The sequence below is a fragment of the Ahaetulla prasina genome, chromosome 2 (assembly GCF_028640845.1).
Source record: "Ahaetulla prasina isolate Xishuangbanna chromosome 2, ASM2864084v1, whole genome shotgun sequence".
NCBI classification, from domain to species: domain Eukaryota; kingdom Metazoa; phylum Chordata; class Lepidosauria; order Squamata; family Colubridae; genus Ahaetulla; species Ahaetulla prasina.
This window is the reverse complement of record NC_080540.1, coordinates 4518626-4536362: the sequence shown is the minus strand read 5'-3', so window position 1 is coordinate 4536362 and position 17737 is coordinate 4518626. Positions and strand designations below refer to the sequence as shown.

At 40.1% G+C, this 17737-nt stretch overlaps 1 protein-coding gene across 3 annotated transcripts; it reads right to left on the bottom strand.

Annotated features, from left to right (window-relative positions):
- Positions 1-483: 483 nt before the first annotated feature.
- LOC131192726 (zinc finger protein 160-like) lies at positions 484-15112 on the bottom strand. Of its 3 annotated transcripts, XM_058172164.1 has the most exons (6): positions 14760-15112; positions 13585-13699; positions 13060-13148; positions 11632-11761; positions 9394-9437; positions 4570-4762 (listed from the first exon to the last, which is right to left on the bottom strand). In XM_058172164.1, exons 1-6 carry the CDS (start codon positions 15063-15065, stop codon positions 4715-4717), a joined length of 732 nt encoding a protein of 243 aa, XP_058028147.1. In that variant the 5' UTR covers positions 15066-15112; the 3' UTR covers positions 4570-4714. The 3 variants fall into 3 exon arrangements, with proteins under 3 accessions (XP_058028146.1, XP_058028145.1, XP_058028147.1); XM_058172163.1 differs by lacking the exon at positions 9394-9437 and having other exon boundaries at positions 484-4762; XM_058172162.1 differs by lacking the exons at positions 9394-9437; positions 11632-11761; positions 13060-13148; positions 13585-13699; positions 14760-15112 and adding an exon at positions 8175-9387 and having other exon boundaries at positions 484-4762.
- Between the last annotated feature and the right edge of the window lie 2625 nt (positions 15113-17737).

Sequence of the window (17737 nt, the reverse complement as noted above, 5' to 3'; positions counted from 1 at the left end):
AATTGAATCAACTTATAACAACAGAGGAAATAACTTTAGCAATTAAACAGTTGAAAATGTGTAAAGCTCCAGGTACAGATGGTCTAACGGCTGCTTATTATAAAAATTTACAAGAGGAAATGGTAGAGCCGCTTAAGGACTTATTTAACAGAATTCAATCTGGAGGAGGAGTGCCTCCATCATGAAGAACGGCTTTTATTTCGTTGATACTGAAGGAAGAACAAGATTGTAGTAAACCAGAAAATTACAGGCCAATATCGCTTTTAAATATTGATTACAAGATTTTTGCTAAGATATTAGCAAATAGATTAATGTCAGTTATGTGTCAAATGATCCATACTGATCAATCAGGGTTTATCAAAGGGAGACAAATGAGATATGAGACAGATTGTAGATATATTGGAATATTTGGAAAGGAATAGCCAAGTCCCCGCAGCGTTCTTCTTTTTGGATGCTGAGAAAGCATTTGACAGATTGAACTGGCTATTTTTATTTAAAGTTATAGAAAAGATGCAGTTTGGAGATTATTTTATACAAGCAATTAAAGCAATATATCAGAGGCAAACAGCACAGATAATAATTAATGATAGATTAACAGAATCTTTTAGAATTGAAAAAGGAACGAGACAAGGATGTCCCTTGTCTCCATTACTGTTTATATTAACTTTAGAAATTTTATTAAATAAAATACAGGGTTCAAATCAAATAATGGGAATAAAAATTAAACAGCAAGATTATAGATTAAGAGCATTTGCGGATGACCTGGTTGTTACCTTATCTCAACCTACTCAGTCAGCTATATATTTGAAAGATATAATTGATCAATATGGTAAGGTATCTGGCTTTAAAGTTAACAAAAGACAAAGACGATAACTAAAAATATGAATATACAACAAAAAGAAGAATTAGAAAGAGTTACTGGATATGAAATAGTTTAAAAAGTTAAGTATTTAGGAGTATATATTACAGCCTCAAATATGAAATTATATAACAACAATTATGAGGTGTTATGGCAGAAGGTACAGAAGAAAATGGAGAACTGGAAGAAATTACAATTATCTTTGCTGGGGAGAATAGCAGCAATAAAAATGAATGTTTTGCCTAGGTTTTTATTTTTGTTCCAGATGATACCAGTACTTAAAAAGGATGTAAATTTGCAGGAGTGGCAGAGGGATTAGCAACTTTATTTGGATGGGTAAAAAACCGAGAATAAAGTTAAAAATAATGCAGGATATTCGTGAAAGAGGGGGTTTAAAAATGCCTAATTTGAAATTATATTATGAAGCAGTTATTTTGTCATTGATTAGTGATTGGTTTAATTTAACAGAAGAAAGAATTTTGAATATAGAAGGTCATGATTTGTTATATGGATGGCATGCTTATCTAGTATATGATAAGAAAATAGATAATATTTTTAAAAGCCATATTCTCAGGAATGCTTTGTTAAGGGTCTGGAAAAAGTATCAATATAAGTTAGATAATAAAATACCTATATGGGCAATCCCTAGACATGCGATAGAGAATATAAATATAGAACAAAAACAAGAGAGAATTGCTTATAAAGAGCTACTTCTTGTAGAAAAGGGTAAATTACAATTGAAATCTTTGAATACATTGAAACAAGAAGGGAAAAATTATACATGGTTTCAGTATGGACAATTGCAATCTAGATGGAGTATTGATCAGAAAATTGGTATTGCGCTGAGGAAAATTTGGTAAAACAAATTAGAGATCAAGGTCAAATGCATATTAGAAGGTTATACAATGTATTGATAGAAATAGATTCAGAAACGGAATTAGTCAAGGATTGTATGATAAAATGGGCACAAAATATTCAACAACCTATAATGATGGAAACGTGGGAGAAAATTTGGGTTAGGAATGTTAAATTTACTCAAGCACAAAATCTAAGAGAAAATTTTTATAAAATGTTTTACAGATGGCATTTAGACCCTAAAAAGTTGGCATGTATGTATCCAAATATATAACCTAAATGTTGGAGATGTGATAGTGATGATGCTACTTATTATCATATATGGTGGATTTGTAAAAAAATCAAACCGTATTGGATTAAAATATGGTGGATTATGCAGAATATCTTGAAAAAGAAGATAAAGTTTACTCCACAATTGTTTTTATTAGGTATAATTACGGATTGTACAGTAATAGAGACTAAATTAATATTGAACTTAATATCAGCAGCAAGACAATATTGAAAGAAAGAAGAATTGCCTATAATTGAAGAATGGACACTCAAAGTTTCAAATTTGGCAGAAATGGCAAAAATTTCTGCGTATCTGAAGGATTATTCACAAGAATGATATATAGTAGAAGGGAGAAAATGGATTGAATATATTCAAAATAAGTATCAGACTAGAAAGTATCAAATAGCTTGTGAGTGATTGTGGGAAAAGTATGGTATCTGTGTATTTGTTTAAAAGGGAAAGGGGAGTTAAGGGAGCAATGGGGGAGATGTAGTATTTTAGTATTGTAGTATTTAGTATTGTAGTATTTTAGCGTGTTTGTTAGATGCTATACCCTGTATTTTGCTCTGGGAAGTCTCCTGGGGGGGGGGAAGGGAGGGTGGAGGGTGGAAGATAATTGTTAAAAAAAATTTATTGTAAAACTTTTTTAATAAAAAAAAAGAATCCAAACGTTCTTGATTTGGGGAGTAGAGGCAGGACCTTGCACTCTACATGTATTTATCTATCTATGTATCATCTATCTCTAGCCATGTATTTGTTGATCTATCAGTATTTATATATGCATCATCTATCCCTATCCAGGTATTTGTCTGTCTTGTCTATCTATTGATCTATCTAGCCATCAACTCTATCAATCTATCATCTATCAGTCTACCTATTGTCTATCATCTAATATATCAATCCATATTTGTCTATGTATCATTATTATGTATATCTATGTAACTATCCATCCTATGTAATCTATCTCTATCATCTGTATCATGTATCTATCAATCTGTCTTTATATCTGTCTCTGTTTCTCACTCTGTCTCTCTTACACACACACTTTAGAAACTACCCATCTCTCTCACCAATGGACTCTGGGTGGTGTTAGACAGAATGTTAAAAACATAAAAGTTAAAACATATTTAAAATAGAAGCAAGGATCATTAAAATTTGACAATAAACAATTAAAAGGTAGGAGAGGGCCTTTGGAGCCCTAACCAACCTCCTGGCTACTCACTCCTCTAAAAAACCCAAGCAAGATTGCAGAATATCACTTGAGAGGGTTTGGCTCTTTTTTAAAAACCTTCCCTAAATCATTATTTATTTATTTTTTTATTTATTTTATTTATTTAATTAAACTTTTATACCGCCCTTCTCCCGAAGGACTCAGGGTGGTGTACAGCCTTCATTTAAAACAATTAATATACATATTAAAATAACAATTAAAAAGCTTATTCAATAAAAGGCCGAAATTAAAACCGTCCAATTGACCATATAAAATACCCAGTAAAATTACAATTAAAAATTAAAAATTTAGAATTTAAAAATCAGGCCAGTCCCGCTTGGATAAATAAATAAGTTTTCAGTTCCCGGCGAAAGGTCCGACGGTCAGGCAATTGGCGTAAACCGGGGGGAAGTTCGTTCCATTACATACATATATGAAAGTGTATATGGATTCTCACCCAAATATATGTTTATTGAAAAATTAGGTCATTACTTTCCTCAAGCTCTTTCCAAGTTACTCATATAATTTCTGTTTTGTATAGACCCTTTTACGATATATAAGGGAACTATTATGGCTGAAGCCCTTTCTACATGCTATACATTTTTACACCTTCTCCCATGTGGATCCTTGTGTGGGAAGTAAGATGGCTGTCTTGGGTAAAAGTCTTTCTAAACTCCATGCTTTTATAAGGCTCTTCTACTGTGTGGATCCTTTTATGGAACACAAGTGATCGATTTTTGTAGAAACCCTTTCCACATTCAACGAATTTATATGGCATGTCCCGTGTGAATCCTTTTATGAGAAGTAAGACAATCACTCCGACTGAAGCTCTTTCCACACTCCATGCATTTGTAAGGCTTCTCCCCAGTGTGGATTTTGTTATGGCGAGTAAGATTACTTTTACGAGCAAAGCCCTTTCCACACTCCACACATTTATGTGGCTTCTCCCCTGTGTGGATCCAATAATGAGAAGTAAAACTACTTTTAACAGCAAAGTTCTTTCCACACTCCAGACATTTATATGGTTTCTCCCCTGCGTGGATTCTTTTATGGATGGCAAGATCACAATTCATTTGAAAGCTCTTTCCACATTGTGTACATTTAAATGCCTTCTGCTTTGTATCAATCATTTCATGGAGTTGGTTAATATTTCTAAAGTTCTTTTCACATTCTACACGTTTATAAAGCTTCTCTTCTGCTTGGATCCCTTTTTGAGATGTAAGGGACCTATTTCCAGGAGAAAGCATGGAAGTGTAATTTTTTCTGTTATGTCTTCTTATAACATCTTCTCCTTTGTTTTGGATTGGACAGTGTTCATTTCCATGTAATTTAGCTTTGATTTGCTTCATACTTTTCCCAAAATCTTTTTTCCTTGTTTTCACTTTTGGAGCAAGAAAGTCTTCCGTTACAGCATCAATGGAAGATGAGCTTTCCTGACTCTGATTATTTGATTGCTTTCTCTCCTGGCTTTCTGCTTCCATTTGAATTGCAGACTTCTCCATTCCTTCTCCAGCATCGATCACTTGAAACAGTTCACAGGAATCTTGACTTTCTTGCTTATTATCATCTTCAAAGGAAAAGAAAAATGAAAATGGCAGTAGTATTAATAAAAAAGATCAAATTGTAGGAATACATGCACACAAACACACATACATAGAGTATGTCACAGGATTACACCCCCTCACATTTTGTAAATATTTAAGTCTATCTTTTCATGTGACAACATGAAGAAATGACACTTGGCTACAATATAAAGTAGTGATTATACAGCTTGTATAACAGTGTAAATGTGCTGTCCACTCAAAATAATGCAACATACAGCCATTAAATATTTACAGATCCCTCACATCCAGGACATAAACTGTTTCAACTCCTACCCTCAAAACGACGCTATAGAGCACTGCACACCAGAACAACTAGACACAAGAACAGTTTTTTCCCGAAGGCCATCACTCTGCTAAACAAATAATTCCCTCAACACTGTCAAACTATTTAATAAATCTGCACTACTATTAATCTTGTCATCGTTCCCATCACCAATCTCTTTCCACTTATGACTGTATGACTGTAACTTTGTTGCGGCAATCCTTATGATTTATATTGATATATTGACCATCAGTTGTGTTGTAAATGTTGTACCTTGATGAACGTATCTTTTCTTTTATGTACACTGAGAGCATATGCACCAAGACAAATTCCTTGTGTGTCCAATCACACTTGGCCAATAAAATTCTATTCTATTCTATTCTATTCTATTCTATTCTATTCTATTCTATTCTATTCTATTCTATTCTATTAATGTCTAAACTGCTGGCAACAAAATGAGTACACCCCGAAGTGATAATGTACAAATGGGGCCCAAGCAACCGTTTTCCCTCCCTGATGACATGTGACACATTAGTGTTACAAGGTCTCAGGTGTGAAGGGGGAGCAGGTGTGTTAAATTTGGTGTTGTCACTCTTACTCTCTCATACTGGTCAGTGGAAGTTCAACACGGCACCTCATGGCAATGAACTCTCTTGAGGATCTGAAAAAACGAATTGTTGCTCTACATAAAGATGGTCTAAGCTAGAAGAAGATTGCCAAGACCCTGAAACTGAGCTGCAGCATGGTGGCCAAGACCATACAGCGGTTTAACAGGACAGGTTCCACTCACAACAGGCCTCACCATGGTTGACCAAAGAAGTTGAGTGCCTGTACTCAGCAGAGGCTGGCTTTGGGAAATAGATGTATGAGTGCTGCCAGCTGAAGGGGTGGGGGATCAGCCTGTCAGTGCTCAGACCATACACCGCACGCTGCATCAAATCCGTCTGCAGGGCTGTCGTCCCAGAAGAAAGCCTCTTCTAAAGACGATGCACAAGAAAGCCTGCAAATGTTGCAAACAAGCAGACTTAGAACATGGATTCCTGGAACCATGTCCTGTGGTCCAATGAGACCAAGATAAACTTATTTGGTTCAGATGGTGTCAAGCATGTGTGGCGTCAACCAGGTGAGGAGTACAAAAACAAGTGTGTATTGCCTACAGTCAAGCATGGTGGTGGGAATGTCATGTTCTGGGGCTGCACGAGTGCTGCCGGCACTGGGGAGTTACAGTTCATTGAGGGAACCATGAGTGCCAACATGTACTGTGACGTATTGAAGCAGAGCACGATTCCCTCCCTTTGGAGACTGGGCCGCAGGGCTGTATTCCAACATAATAACGACTCCAAACACACCTCCAAAATGACCACTGCCTCGCTAAAGAAGCTGTGGGTAAAGGTGATGGACTGGCCAAGCATATCTCCAGACCTAAACCCTATGAAAGGTGGAGGTGAGCAAGGTCTCTAACATCCACCAGCTCTGTGACGTCATCATGGAGTAGAAGAGGATTCCAGGGGCAACCTGTAAAGCTGTTGTGCCTCGCTCGCCCCCGCCCCCCTGCCGCAGCCGGGCCCCTCTTATCTCCTGCCGGACGCTGATAGTGCTGAAGAATGTCCTGGCATGCCTCCAGCCCCCAGCCCTGGCACTATGCCCGGACAAACCAAACAAACAAACCTCCCTCCGATAGCATGTGCGTCTGAAGCCACCCACAAGCTGGGATTACCAACAGCTGGAGACGAAACGAGGCAATGGATAGATCCACGCTTCCGGAGAATGGAGAGGCGACGTTAGCAAAAGGAAGGGAGGGGCAGGCCTGGATAAGTGGTGAGTCATGGAGCCACACCCCATGGCCTATATAAAGGATCTGCTTTCTGGCATTCTGAGTCAGGCAAAGTCTAATCTGGATTGCTGAAGTCACACCTTGGATTCCTGCCTGCTCTGAGGACTCTGATAGGACTTTGGCAGAGCTGCAGAGGCACGCTTGATACGGACTTCCCTGACCCGGCCGTCAGAGGAGGAGTGGGACACGACAGAAGCTCTGGTGAACTCTATGCCCAAGAGCTAAGGCAGTCCTGGGAAATAATGGTGGCCACACAAAATATTGACACTTTGGGTCCCATTTGGACATGATCACTTAGGGGTGTACTCATTTTTGTTGCCAGCACTTTAGACATTAACGGCTGTGTGTTGCATTATTTTGAGGGGACAGCACATTTACACTGTTATAAAAACTGTATACTCACACTTTACATTGTAGCTAAGTGTCATTTCTTCAGTGTTGTCACAGGAAAACCTATGAGAATTGAAAGTCCTTTTTCTCCCTATCCAAACGAATTTCCCTTTACTATTCATTTTCTCTTGCTAAAATCACACAGCTGCAGAGACACAAAAAACAGGGGTCCTTCTATTAACCCTCAACACAATGCTTCTAATAGAAATGTAGCATCATTTAGGGTGAAATATTTGGGTTTTGCATGTGAAAAATTCAGAAAATGCTTGAAGGCCTGATTTAAGTAACATGTATCCCCTCCCACCCATCCGCGTCAAGAGAAAAAATATATCTCCCCCATCTAGGCTACCCTGAACAGTAGTACTCAATAGCAGCACCAAGGCTGGGCTTGAAGTAGATGCCCAGGCCTCAACTTTAGCCCTAGCGCTACCATTTTCATTCAAAAATGCTGCCTTGCATCATTCCACAATGTGTTCGATGCTTGGGGAGTGGTGTGATCGCCCCACAGCCTGATGCTCCTTGGATGGGCAACATGTCCCCAAAATTTTGTGCAGTGTCATCTTTGACACGAGTCACTTATTTGCCACTCTCTCTATGTTTGGCTTCTTCCTTGTGTATATCCAATTATAAGTTGACGTCTATCAATAAAGTCTTTTCAACACCGCACACATTTTATATTGTTTCTCTCCGATGTGGATTCTTTTATGTGAAATAAGATGATGGCACGGAGTGAGGAATTTCCCACACTTCATGCATTTATAAAGCTTTTCTCCTGTGTGGGTCTTTTTATGTAACATAACTGGTCCATTTTCATGGAAATTCTTTCCACATTCCATACATTTGCATGGCTTCTCCCCCTTGTGGATCTTGTTATGATGAGTAAGATTACTTTTAATAGCAAAGCTCTTTCCACACTCCAGATATTCTTGTGGCTTCTTCCCTGCGTGGATCTTTAAATGGCAAGTAAGACGACGTCTATCAATAAAGCTCTTTCCACATTCCAGATATTTATATGATTTCTCTCCCGTGTGGATTCTTTTATGGGAAGTAAGACAACGGCGCAGAGTAAAGGACTTTCCACACTCCATGCATTTATGTGGTTTTTCTCCTGTGTGGGTTTTTTTATGTAACATAAGTGATCCATTTTCATGGAAACTCTTTCCACATTCTCTGCATTTGTATAGCTTCTCCCCAGTGTGCCTCCTGTTATGGCGAGTAAGATTACTTTTATTAGCAAAATTCTTTCCACACTCCAGACATTTATGTGGTTTTTCTCCTGTGTGGGTCCTTTTATGCAACATAAGTGATCCATTTTCATGGAAACTCTTCCCACATTCTCTGCATTTGTATGGCTTCTCCCCAGTGTGCATCCTGTTATGGCGAGTAAGATTACTTTTAATAGCAAAATTCTTTCCACACTCCAGACATTTATATGGCTTCTCTCCTGTGTGGATCCTTTTATGCACATCAAGATTACTTTTACGAATAAAGTCCTTTCCACACTCCACACATTTATGTGGCTTCTCCCCTGTGTGGATCCAGTAATGGGAAGCAAGAGAATTACTATAAGTGAAGCTCTTTCCGCACTCCATGCATTTATAGGGCTTCTCTCCTATGTGGATCTTTATATGAGAAATAAGATTGCTACATCCTCTGAACCTCTTTCCACATTCTCTGCATTTGTATGGCTTCTCCTCTGTGTGAATCCTTTTATGGGAAGTAAATTGGCCATTATTTTTAAAACTCTTTCCACATTCCACATATTTATAAGGCTTCTTTTCTGCATGGATCCCTTTTTGAGATGTAAGGGATCCATTTCCAGGAGAAAGCATGAAAGTGTAATTTTTTCCATTATGTCTTCTTATAGCATCTTCTCTTGTGTTTTGGACTGGATAGTGTTCATTACCATTTAATTTAGCTTTGATTTCCTTCATACTTTTTCCAAAATCTTTTTTCCTTGTTTTCACTTTTGGGGCAAGAAAGTCTTGCGTTACAGCATCAATAGAAGATGAGCTTTTCTGACTCTGATCATTTGATTGCTTTCTCTCCTGGCTTTCTGCTTCCATTTGAAATACAGACTTCTCCATTCCTTCTCTAGCACTGATCACCTGGAACAGTTCACAGGAATCTTGACTTTCCTGCCCATTATCATCTTCAAAGGAAAAGAAAAATGAAAATGGTAGCAATATTAGTCAAAAAGATTAATCTGTAGGAAGTCATTCATATATATATAACTCAAAGCCAGTTTTGAGTTAAGGAATAATCCATATGAGGTAACCAAAGATACATTGGAGCAGATTAATTGTAGCAGATTCCTATGAGAATTGAAAATCCATTTTTCCCCCTATCCAAATGAATTTCCCAGTACTATTCCTTTTCTCTTGTCAAAATCTCATAGCTACAGAGAAACAAGACACAGGAATCGTTCTATTAACCTTCAACACATTGTTTCCAATGGAAAAATAGCTTCATTTAGCTCTGTGAGGATGAAATATTTGGACTTGTTGAAGCTACAGAAACCTGGGGGGTGGGTGATCATGCAATATTGGAATTCAACTTTATACAAGCACAAAGTCAAACTAGAGTCTTGGACTTTAAGAGAGCTAGTTTCAATAAATTTAGAGAGAGCTTGGAAAAGATTCCATGGATGAGAATCCTCAGGGGGAAAACAACTCAAGAAGCTTGGGAAATTTTGAAAAGTGAGATTATAAAAGCCCAGTCTAGCACACTACCAATGAAGAAGAAAAATAACAGCTCTCAAAAAAACCCAGCATAGCTGCATAAAAAGCTCTCTGACGAATTGAAAGACAAAAAGAACAAGTATAAAAAGTGGAAAGAGGGGCACATAACTAAGGCAGAATATCAGCAAACAGCCTGAGCCTGCAAAGATGAAGTGAGAAAAGCTAAGGCTCACAATGAACAAAGGCTTGCGACAAAAGTAAAAAATAACAAAAAAAAGCTTCTTCCAACATGTTAAAAACAAGAAAAAAGTCAAGGAAACAATTGGTCCATTGCTGGGAGAAAGTGGTAAGAACTTGTTTTTTGCATCTGTCTTACACAAAGGATAAAAACAGTCCAACCTATCAAAAACAGTACCAAAAAAAAAAAAAAAGATTAGGAACACAAGTTAAAATAGGGAAGAAAATGGTAAGTGACTGTGATTCTGGAAAAGATAATCAAGCAACAAATCAGCGATTTGGATCGATCCGGAGCTTTCATCGGCTACAGAAGGCTTTCCGGAAGGCATCTGAAAGCAAAACAGAATCCAGGAGGTTCTGCGTGCATCATTCCGGAGCTCGTTTCTCAGCTGTAGAGAGCTTTCCGGAAGGCCCTGACGGCAAAAAAAAAGAAGGACTAGGGGAGACATGATAGCTGTGTTCCAATATCTCAGGGGTTGCCACAAAGAAGAGGGAGTCGGGCTGTTCTCCAAAGCACCTGAGGGTAGAACAAGAAGCAATGGGTGGAAACTGATCAAAGAAAGAAGCAACTTAGAACTAAGGAGAAATTTCCTGACAGTTAGAACAATTAATAAGTGGAACGACTTGCCTGCAGAAGTTGTGAATGCTCCAACACTGGAAATTTGTAAGAAAATGTTGGATAACCATCTGACTGAGATGGTGTAGGGTTCCTGCCTAGGCAGGGGGTTGGACTAGAAGGCCTCCAAGGTCCCTTCCAACTCTGTTGTTATGTTATGTTATGTTAAAACAGAGGCCGGGGGGGCAATGAACATGTCAATCCAGACCTTGTTTCTTGGCTGCGAGGGCTTTCCAGAAGGCTTTGACAATGAAATGGAGGCCAGGAGCTGATGGAGCTTTTTAATAATTTGGCCTTTTAGAATAAGTTTTTTAATTGTTATTTTAATTTGTATTTATATGTTTTTACTTGCCTGTGAACTGCCCTGAGTCCTTCGGGAGATAGGGCGGTATATAAATTTGATTAATAAATAAAATAAATAAAATAAATAAAGGTTAGGTTGAGCATCTCTTCAAGTCAAGAAGTTAATTGTCACTGCTAAATTGAAATAAAAATGGAAAAATACAGATAAGAAATTGCACAGGAAGCCACCGGTGTCAAACTTGATGTGTCACGTTGCCATCACGATGTTTTTCCCCTTTGCGGAGCTGCGGTGGGCGTGGCCTGCGTGATGCATCCCGCCCATGGGCTGCCAGTTTGACACCCCTGATCTAAGTAAAGAACAATTGAATATTTTCCTTCCTCAGACGAGGCCAGATGTTTTACTTCCCTATCTATGACACCTGGTTGGAGATTTTTTTTAATAAGAAATAATGGATGGCATCTAACTATAGAACATCTTCCCATTCTGAGTGGACAGTAGCAACCCTTACCCAGAGAGGCCAGGTTTCTATGATTTTCCAGCATGACTTCACAATGCAGCGATTTTTGGTCAGGATCCAACTGAGACCACTCCTCCTCGGAAAAAATCACAGCCACCTCCTTGAACGTCACAAGGCCACCCTGAACATGGGAAAAGAAGGACAGAAAAGGCCAAGGAGTATTTGCTAGACGTGTTCCATTTGTTCACAAATTCCCAAAGTAAATTATGTACCAAGTTGAATGGCTGTTCTTGGTTGCATTCCAAGGTTTAGGTGAGAAAATAAACAGAACTGAAAACCTTTGATGGAAGGAATATTTGGGGCAATGTTATCAACTTGACTGATTCTGCAGAACTTGCTGTGCCTTTCAGTAAAGTAATCCCATTTTTTCTCTCAGTAGCTGAACGGGAGAAAAAAAAGAAAAAATTCCATGGAAAGGGCATTTCTCAGCCTTTGCAAAGCTAGATTGTTTTGTATTCAAATTTAGGTGCAAATCAGAAGATTAGAAATTACTTTGCCGGCCAAAAGTGCCTTGATTATGTGCTTCTTCTGGCCACTCATTTTGGATTATAGTAGTCTGGTTTATCTTTTAGTCTGATTCACTTTTTTTAACCACTGGTTATAAACAAGGCTCTTTAAAAATGGTAACATGGCAATGTGAGTTTTAATTATTTTTTATTAAGGTAAAGGTAAAGGTTCCCCTCACACATATGTGCTGGTCATTCCCGGTGCTCATATCAGTTTCAAAGCCGAAGAGCCAGCACTGTCCGAAGACGTCTCTGTGGTCATGTGGCCAGCATGACTAAATGCCAAAGGCGCATGGAACGCTATTACCTTCCCACCAAAGGTGATCCCTATTTTTCTATTTGCATTTTTTACATGCTTTCAAACTGCTAGGTTGGCAGAAGCTGGGACAAGTCACGGGAGCTCACCCCGTTACGCAGCACTAGGGATTCAAACCGCTGAACTGCCAACCTTTCGATTGACAAGCTCAGTGCCTTAGGCACTGAGCCACTGCGTCCCTTTATTTTATTTTTTTATTACCCTTGCACAATTCCAAGTAAAAAATAATTAAAAATAAAGGGTCTTTGTTTAGGTATTGCTGCCACGGAGTATATTTATTCCTATTTCTTGAAGGACTTTTTTTTCTCTAAAAAAATTACTTCTTATAAACTCATATTTGGAAGCATACCCAGCAGACCATGTGAACTAGTCATCTTTAAAAAATATTCACTAAACAGATTCTGAGGGTAGAAAAGATAAAACCAAATGCAGTCTTCAGGGGAAGCTAACCTAGCTGAAAGCAACCCACTATTCTCTTTTCCACGTTGCTTAAGAACATAAAATAATCTAACACAAACAAGGGAGGAAAAATTGAAGGGGAGAGTGCTTTGCATACCAATGACATCTTCTAAAGGAAAGGCAGAATACAAGACTTACTTGCTTACTTCCCCAACTTGCTTGATTTGAAGGTTCAACCACAATCCCAGCTCCATCATACAGACCAGAAAACTTTGTTCTATGTTTTCCTGTGAGGAAGACAGAATTTTAAAATTGAATTGAATTGAATTTTTTTATTGGCCAAGGGTGATTGGCCACACAAGGAATTTGTCTTGGTGCATAGGCTCTCAATGTACATAAAAGAAAAGATACCTTCATCAAGGTACAACACTTACAACACTTAATGATAGTCCTAGGGTACAAATAAGCAATCAGGAAACAATATCAATATAAATCGTAAGGATACAAGCAACAAAGTTACAGTCATACAGTCGTAAGTGGAAAGAGATGGGTGATGGGAACAATGAGAAGATTAATAGTAGTGCAGATTTAGTAAATAGTTTGACAGTGTAGAGGGAATTATTTGTTTAGCAGAGTGATGCATAATTAACAAAATAAGAGGAGGTATTTCACAGAAGAGAGAGCATTGGGATCTCTCTGGGTAATGGGAGAACCTTCAGTTACCTCCTGAGATGTCCTGACTTTGATCTTCTTGAGGGATCCTCCAGAAAAACAGCTCCAGAGGGGGATTTAATGGAATCCTCTTTCCCACAGGATCTCTGACATCCACAGGGGAGTACTTGAAATAGAAGAAAAAAGAACCGACAGACATCACACAACGTAAAATGGATTATTTTTTCTCTGAACACCACTTCAAAGCTCCCAATATCCATCAGTGACATGAAGGCTACCTGTGGCCTTCCGGGTGCGCTTCAAGGTTTTGGTAACCACCTTTAAAGCGCTCCATGGCATAGGGCCGGGTTACTTACGGGACCACCTACTGCTACCGAATACCTCTCACCGACCCATGCGCTCTCACAGAGAGGGACTCCTCAGGGTGCTGTCAGCTAGGCAGTGTCGTCTGGCGACACCCAGGGGAAGGGCCTTCTCTGTGGGGGCTCCCACCCTCTGGAACGAACTCCCCCCAGGACGCCGTCAACTTCCGGACCTCCGAACCTTCCGTCGCGAGCTTAAAACACATTTATTCATCCGCGCAGGACTGGATTAGATTTTAAATTTATATTGGTTTTTAATGGGTTTTATTATTTATACTGTTTTTTAATAATTCGGCCTTTTAGAATAAGTTTTTTAATTGTTATTTTAATTTGTATTTATATGTTTTTACTTGCCTGTGAACCGCCCTGAGTCCTTCGGGAGATAGGGCGGTATATAAATGTGATTAATAAATAAATAAATAAATAAATAAATAAATAAATAAGGGCCTCTGTGGCTCAGACTGCTAATGCAGTCTGTTATTAACAGCAGCTGCTTGCAATTACTGCAGGTTCTAGTCCCACCAGGCCCAAGGTTGACTCAGCCTTCCATCCTTTATAAGGTAGGTAAAATGAGGACCCAGATTGTTGGGGGCAATAAGTTGACTTTGTATATAAATATACAAATAAGACTATTGCTAACATAGTGTAAGCCGCCCTGAGTCTTCGGAGAAGGGTGGGATATAAATGCAAATTTTTTTTAAAAAGTGAGAAACCAATGGAACCATGTCCTTAAAAAAATTAAGTTGTTAGACTCCAACACCCAAAATTCTGGGAGTTGAAGTCCACAAGTCTTAAAGCTGCAAAGTTTGAAGACCTCTGTCCTAAAACCATCCGGAGATGAAGGTCTCCCATCTGCAACTTAACCTGCTCTCTCTTCTCCTCCACTTGGCTCAGGAGGAAACCTTCAGCCAGGGCCACCGCCTGGGAGCTGGTCTCTGCTCCACACTCCTGCACCCAGCTCTTCATATCTGGGGGCAGAAGGAACAGGAGCTGCTCCAGAACCACCAGGTCCAGCATCTGGGCTTTGGTGTGCTTTTCTGGTCTCAGCCATCGCCTACAGAAGTTGTGGAGCCGGCTGCAAAGTCCTCGGGGACCTTCAGCCTCTTGGTATCGGAGGCTCCTGAAGTTCCAGGCTTGAATTTTTGTGGGCACGGTGGTTTCCTCCATCATGCATGCGATCCGGGATTCAACCCGGAGGACGGCTGGGCACGTGTCTCTCTCTTCTCCTCCACTTGGCTCAGGAGGAAACCTTCAGCCAGGGCCACCGCCTGGGAGCTGGTCTCTGCTCCACACTCCTGCACCCAGCTCTTCATATCTGGGGGCAGAAGGAACAGGAGCTGCTCCAGAACCACCAGGTCCAGCATCTGGGCTTTGGTGTGCTTTTCTGGTCTCAGCCATCGCCTACAGAAGTTGTGGAGCCGGCTGCAAAGTCCTCGGGGACCTTCAGCCTCTTGGTATCGGAGGCTCCTGAAGTTCCAGGCTTGAATTTTTGTGGGCACGGTGGTTTCCTCCATCATGCATGCGATCCGGGATTCAACCCGGAGGACGGCTGGGCACGTGTCTCTCTCTTTCTCCTCGGCTTCTCTTTGCATGGGAAGAGCCCCCGCCCACCATCACGTCCGGGTCTCTCCTTGCAAATCCCTCCTGCAGCCTTTTCACTGCCTGCGGGCTTCCAAACGGTTTTAAGGAGAGCGAGTGCCGTGTTCTAGAGTGGCAACGCTCAGGGATGTCCCTCCCTTCGCAGCGTCCTCTGGAAAGCCAGCAGAGAACGTCGCCTTCTAGTGGCCCAAAGAGGAAGCGCCTGATGTTCCTTTCTCACATCCGAGGGCGCCCCCTGGTGCGATCTGAATCATTTGGAATCGGAATAGAAGTTGGGAGGGTAGAAAGGGAGCTTTTTCAATGGGGGGAAAGGAAGAAGGAGGCTGTACTGTCTCCTCCTTTTCTTTTTTCTTAATGTTTTTTATTATTATTATTATTTTTGTCACAACAGTATACACAAACATCGTCATAAATAAAAACAAGGTATCATGAAAGAAATATATGTATATATAAGTAAAAACATGCAACAACTACGTTAATTTGATATAATGAAGGGAACAATAGGACAGGAACGGTAGGCACTTTTGTGCTCTTATGCACGCCCCTTATAGTCCTCTTAGGAATGGGGTGAGGTCAATAGTAGACAGTTTTTGGTTGAAGATTTTGGGATTTTGAAGAGACTATGGAGTCAGGTAATGAGTTCCAAGCATTAACAACTCTGTTACAGAAGTCATATTTTCTGCAATCAAGTTTGAAGCAGTTGACATTAAGTTTAAATATATTATTTACTTTTTTATTATTGCGATTGAAGCTGAAGTAGTCTTTAACAGGAAGGATATTGCAGTAGATGATTTTGTGTGTTAAACACAGGTCATGTCGAAGCTCATCTCGCTTAAAGGACTCCTCTGGGAGGTCCCATTCCCGTTCTAGAATTATAGAATAGAATAAAAGCTGAAAGGGAGATCTTTTAGTCCAGGGGTCTCCAACCTTGGCAACTTTAAAAGCTGAAAGGGAGATCTTTTAGTCCAGGGGTCTCCAACCTTGGCAACTTTAAGCCTGGAGGACTTCAACTCCCAGAATTTCCCAGCCAGCAAAGCTTCTCTGGTGCAGAAAGTCTTGATGATGGATGGATCCAGAAGGAAGCTGGGGTTACTTTCACTAAATGGCACTGAAAATTTATATCTGTACTTGCAGTGATTTAAACCAGGGGTCTCCAACCTTGGCAACTTTAAGACTGGCGGACTTCAACTCCCAGAAAGTTGATGTCCTCCAGGCTTAAAGTTGCCAAGGTTGGAGACCCCTGTTCTAGTCCAACCCACTGCTCAAGCAAGAGACCATTTCAGATAAGTTGCTATCCAGTCTCTTCCAGTTTGTGTATCTGAGATGGAAATAAAACCCAAGAATTATAAGGTGATGGATGTAATCATTGAACAAGATCCGCAAGAAGAGAGAGATTTTTTTTCTGAGGTTCTATAGGAGTGCGGAGGTATTGAGCAAATGGATCATCCATCTCACTCTCTCTCTTTCTGTGTGAGTTATGTCATAATAACAGAGTTGGAAGGGACCTTGAAGGTCTTCTAGTCCAATCCCCTGCCCAGGCAGGAAACCCTACACCATTTCAGACAAATGGTTATCCAACATTTTCTTTAAAATTTCCAGTGTTAGAGCATTCACAACTTCTGCAGGCAAGTTGTTCCACTTTTTGATTGTTCTGTCAGGAAATTTCTCCTTAGTTCTAAGTTGCTTCTCTCCTTGATTAGTTTCCACCCATTGCTTCTTGTTCTACCCTGAGGTGCTTTGGAGAATAGTTTGACTCCCTCTTCTTTGTGTTTGTGTGTGTGTATTGCAGTATATGGGTTAGTGACTTCAATCAAGGATTTGCGGTACCCAAGAAAAGCATTTTTAGAGCACTTTTTTCCCCACAAGGAAAGGCTTCCTTTTTAAAAAAACCAAGATGTACTTTTACTTCCAAGCTGGATAGACACAACCTGCCAAACCCCCTAATAATAATAAATCAGGAAACTTCAGTTCCCATTAAAAGAGATCCCTTGTCAGGGTTTTCCTTTGGAAAGAACGTCTCCCTCTGACACACAGACAGTCATCCAAGGGCTGAGCAAAGGCTCCCCCAATGTGGGCCTGGAAGGAGGCAGCTGGAGGGGTGGGAAAGGACCCCCAGATCCCCGACGCCTTCCTGGCATCCCTGCTTCTTCTGCTGCTGCTCTGGAGCTCCGCTTCCCCCTGCATGGAGTGAGCGGCTGGGAAGCATGGGACCCAGGCAGGGGTGAAATCCAGCAGGTTCTGGA

Bases quoted from the DNA above. Each gene is read 5' to 3' on its own strand.
- LOC131192726 (XM_058172162.1), bottom strand. From the start codon at position 9,372: ATGGAGAAGTCTGTATTTCAAATGGAAGCAGAAAGCCAGGAGAGAAAG. The intron at 4,763-8,174 runs GTAATCTTACTC...TTTCCTTTGAAG, and splicing joins AAAGAGCTTTGCTATTAAAA to ATGATAATAAGCAAGAAAGT.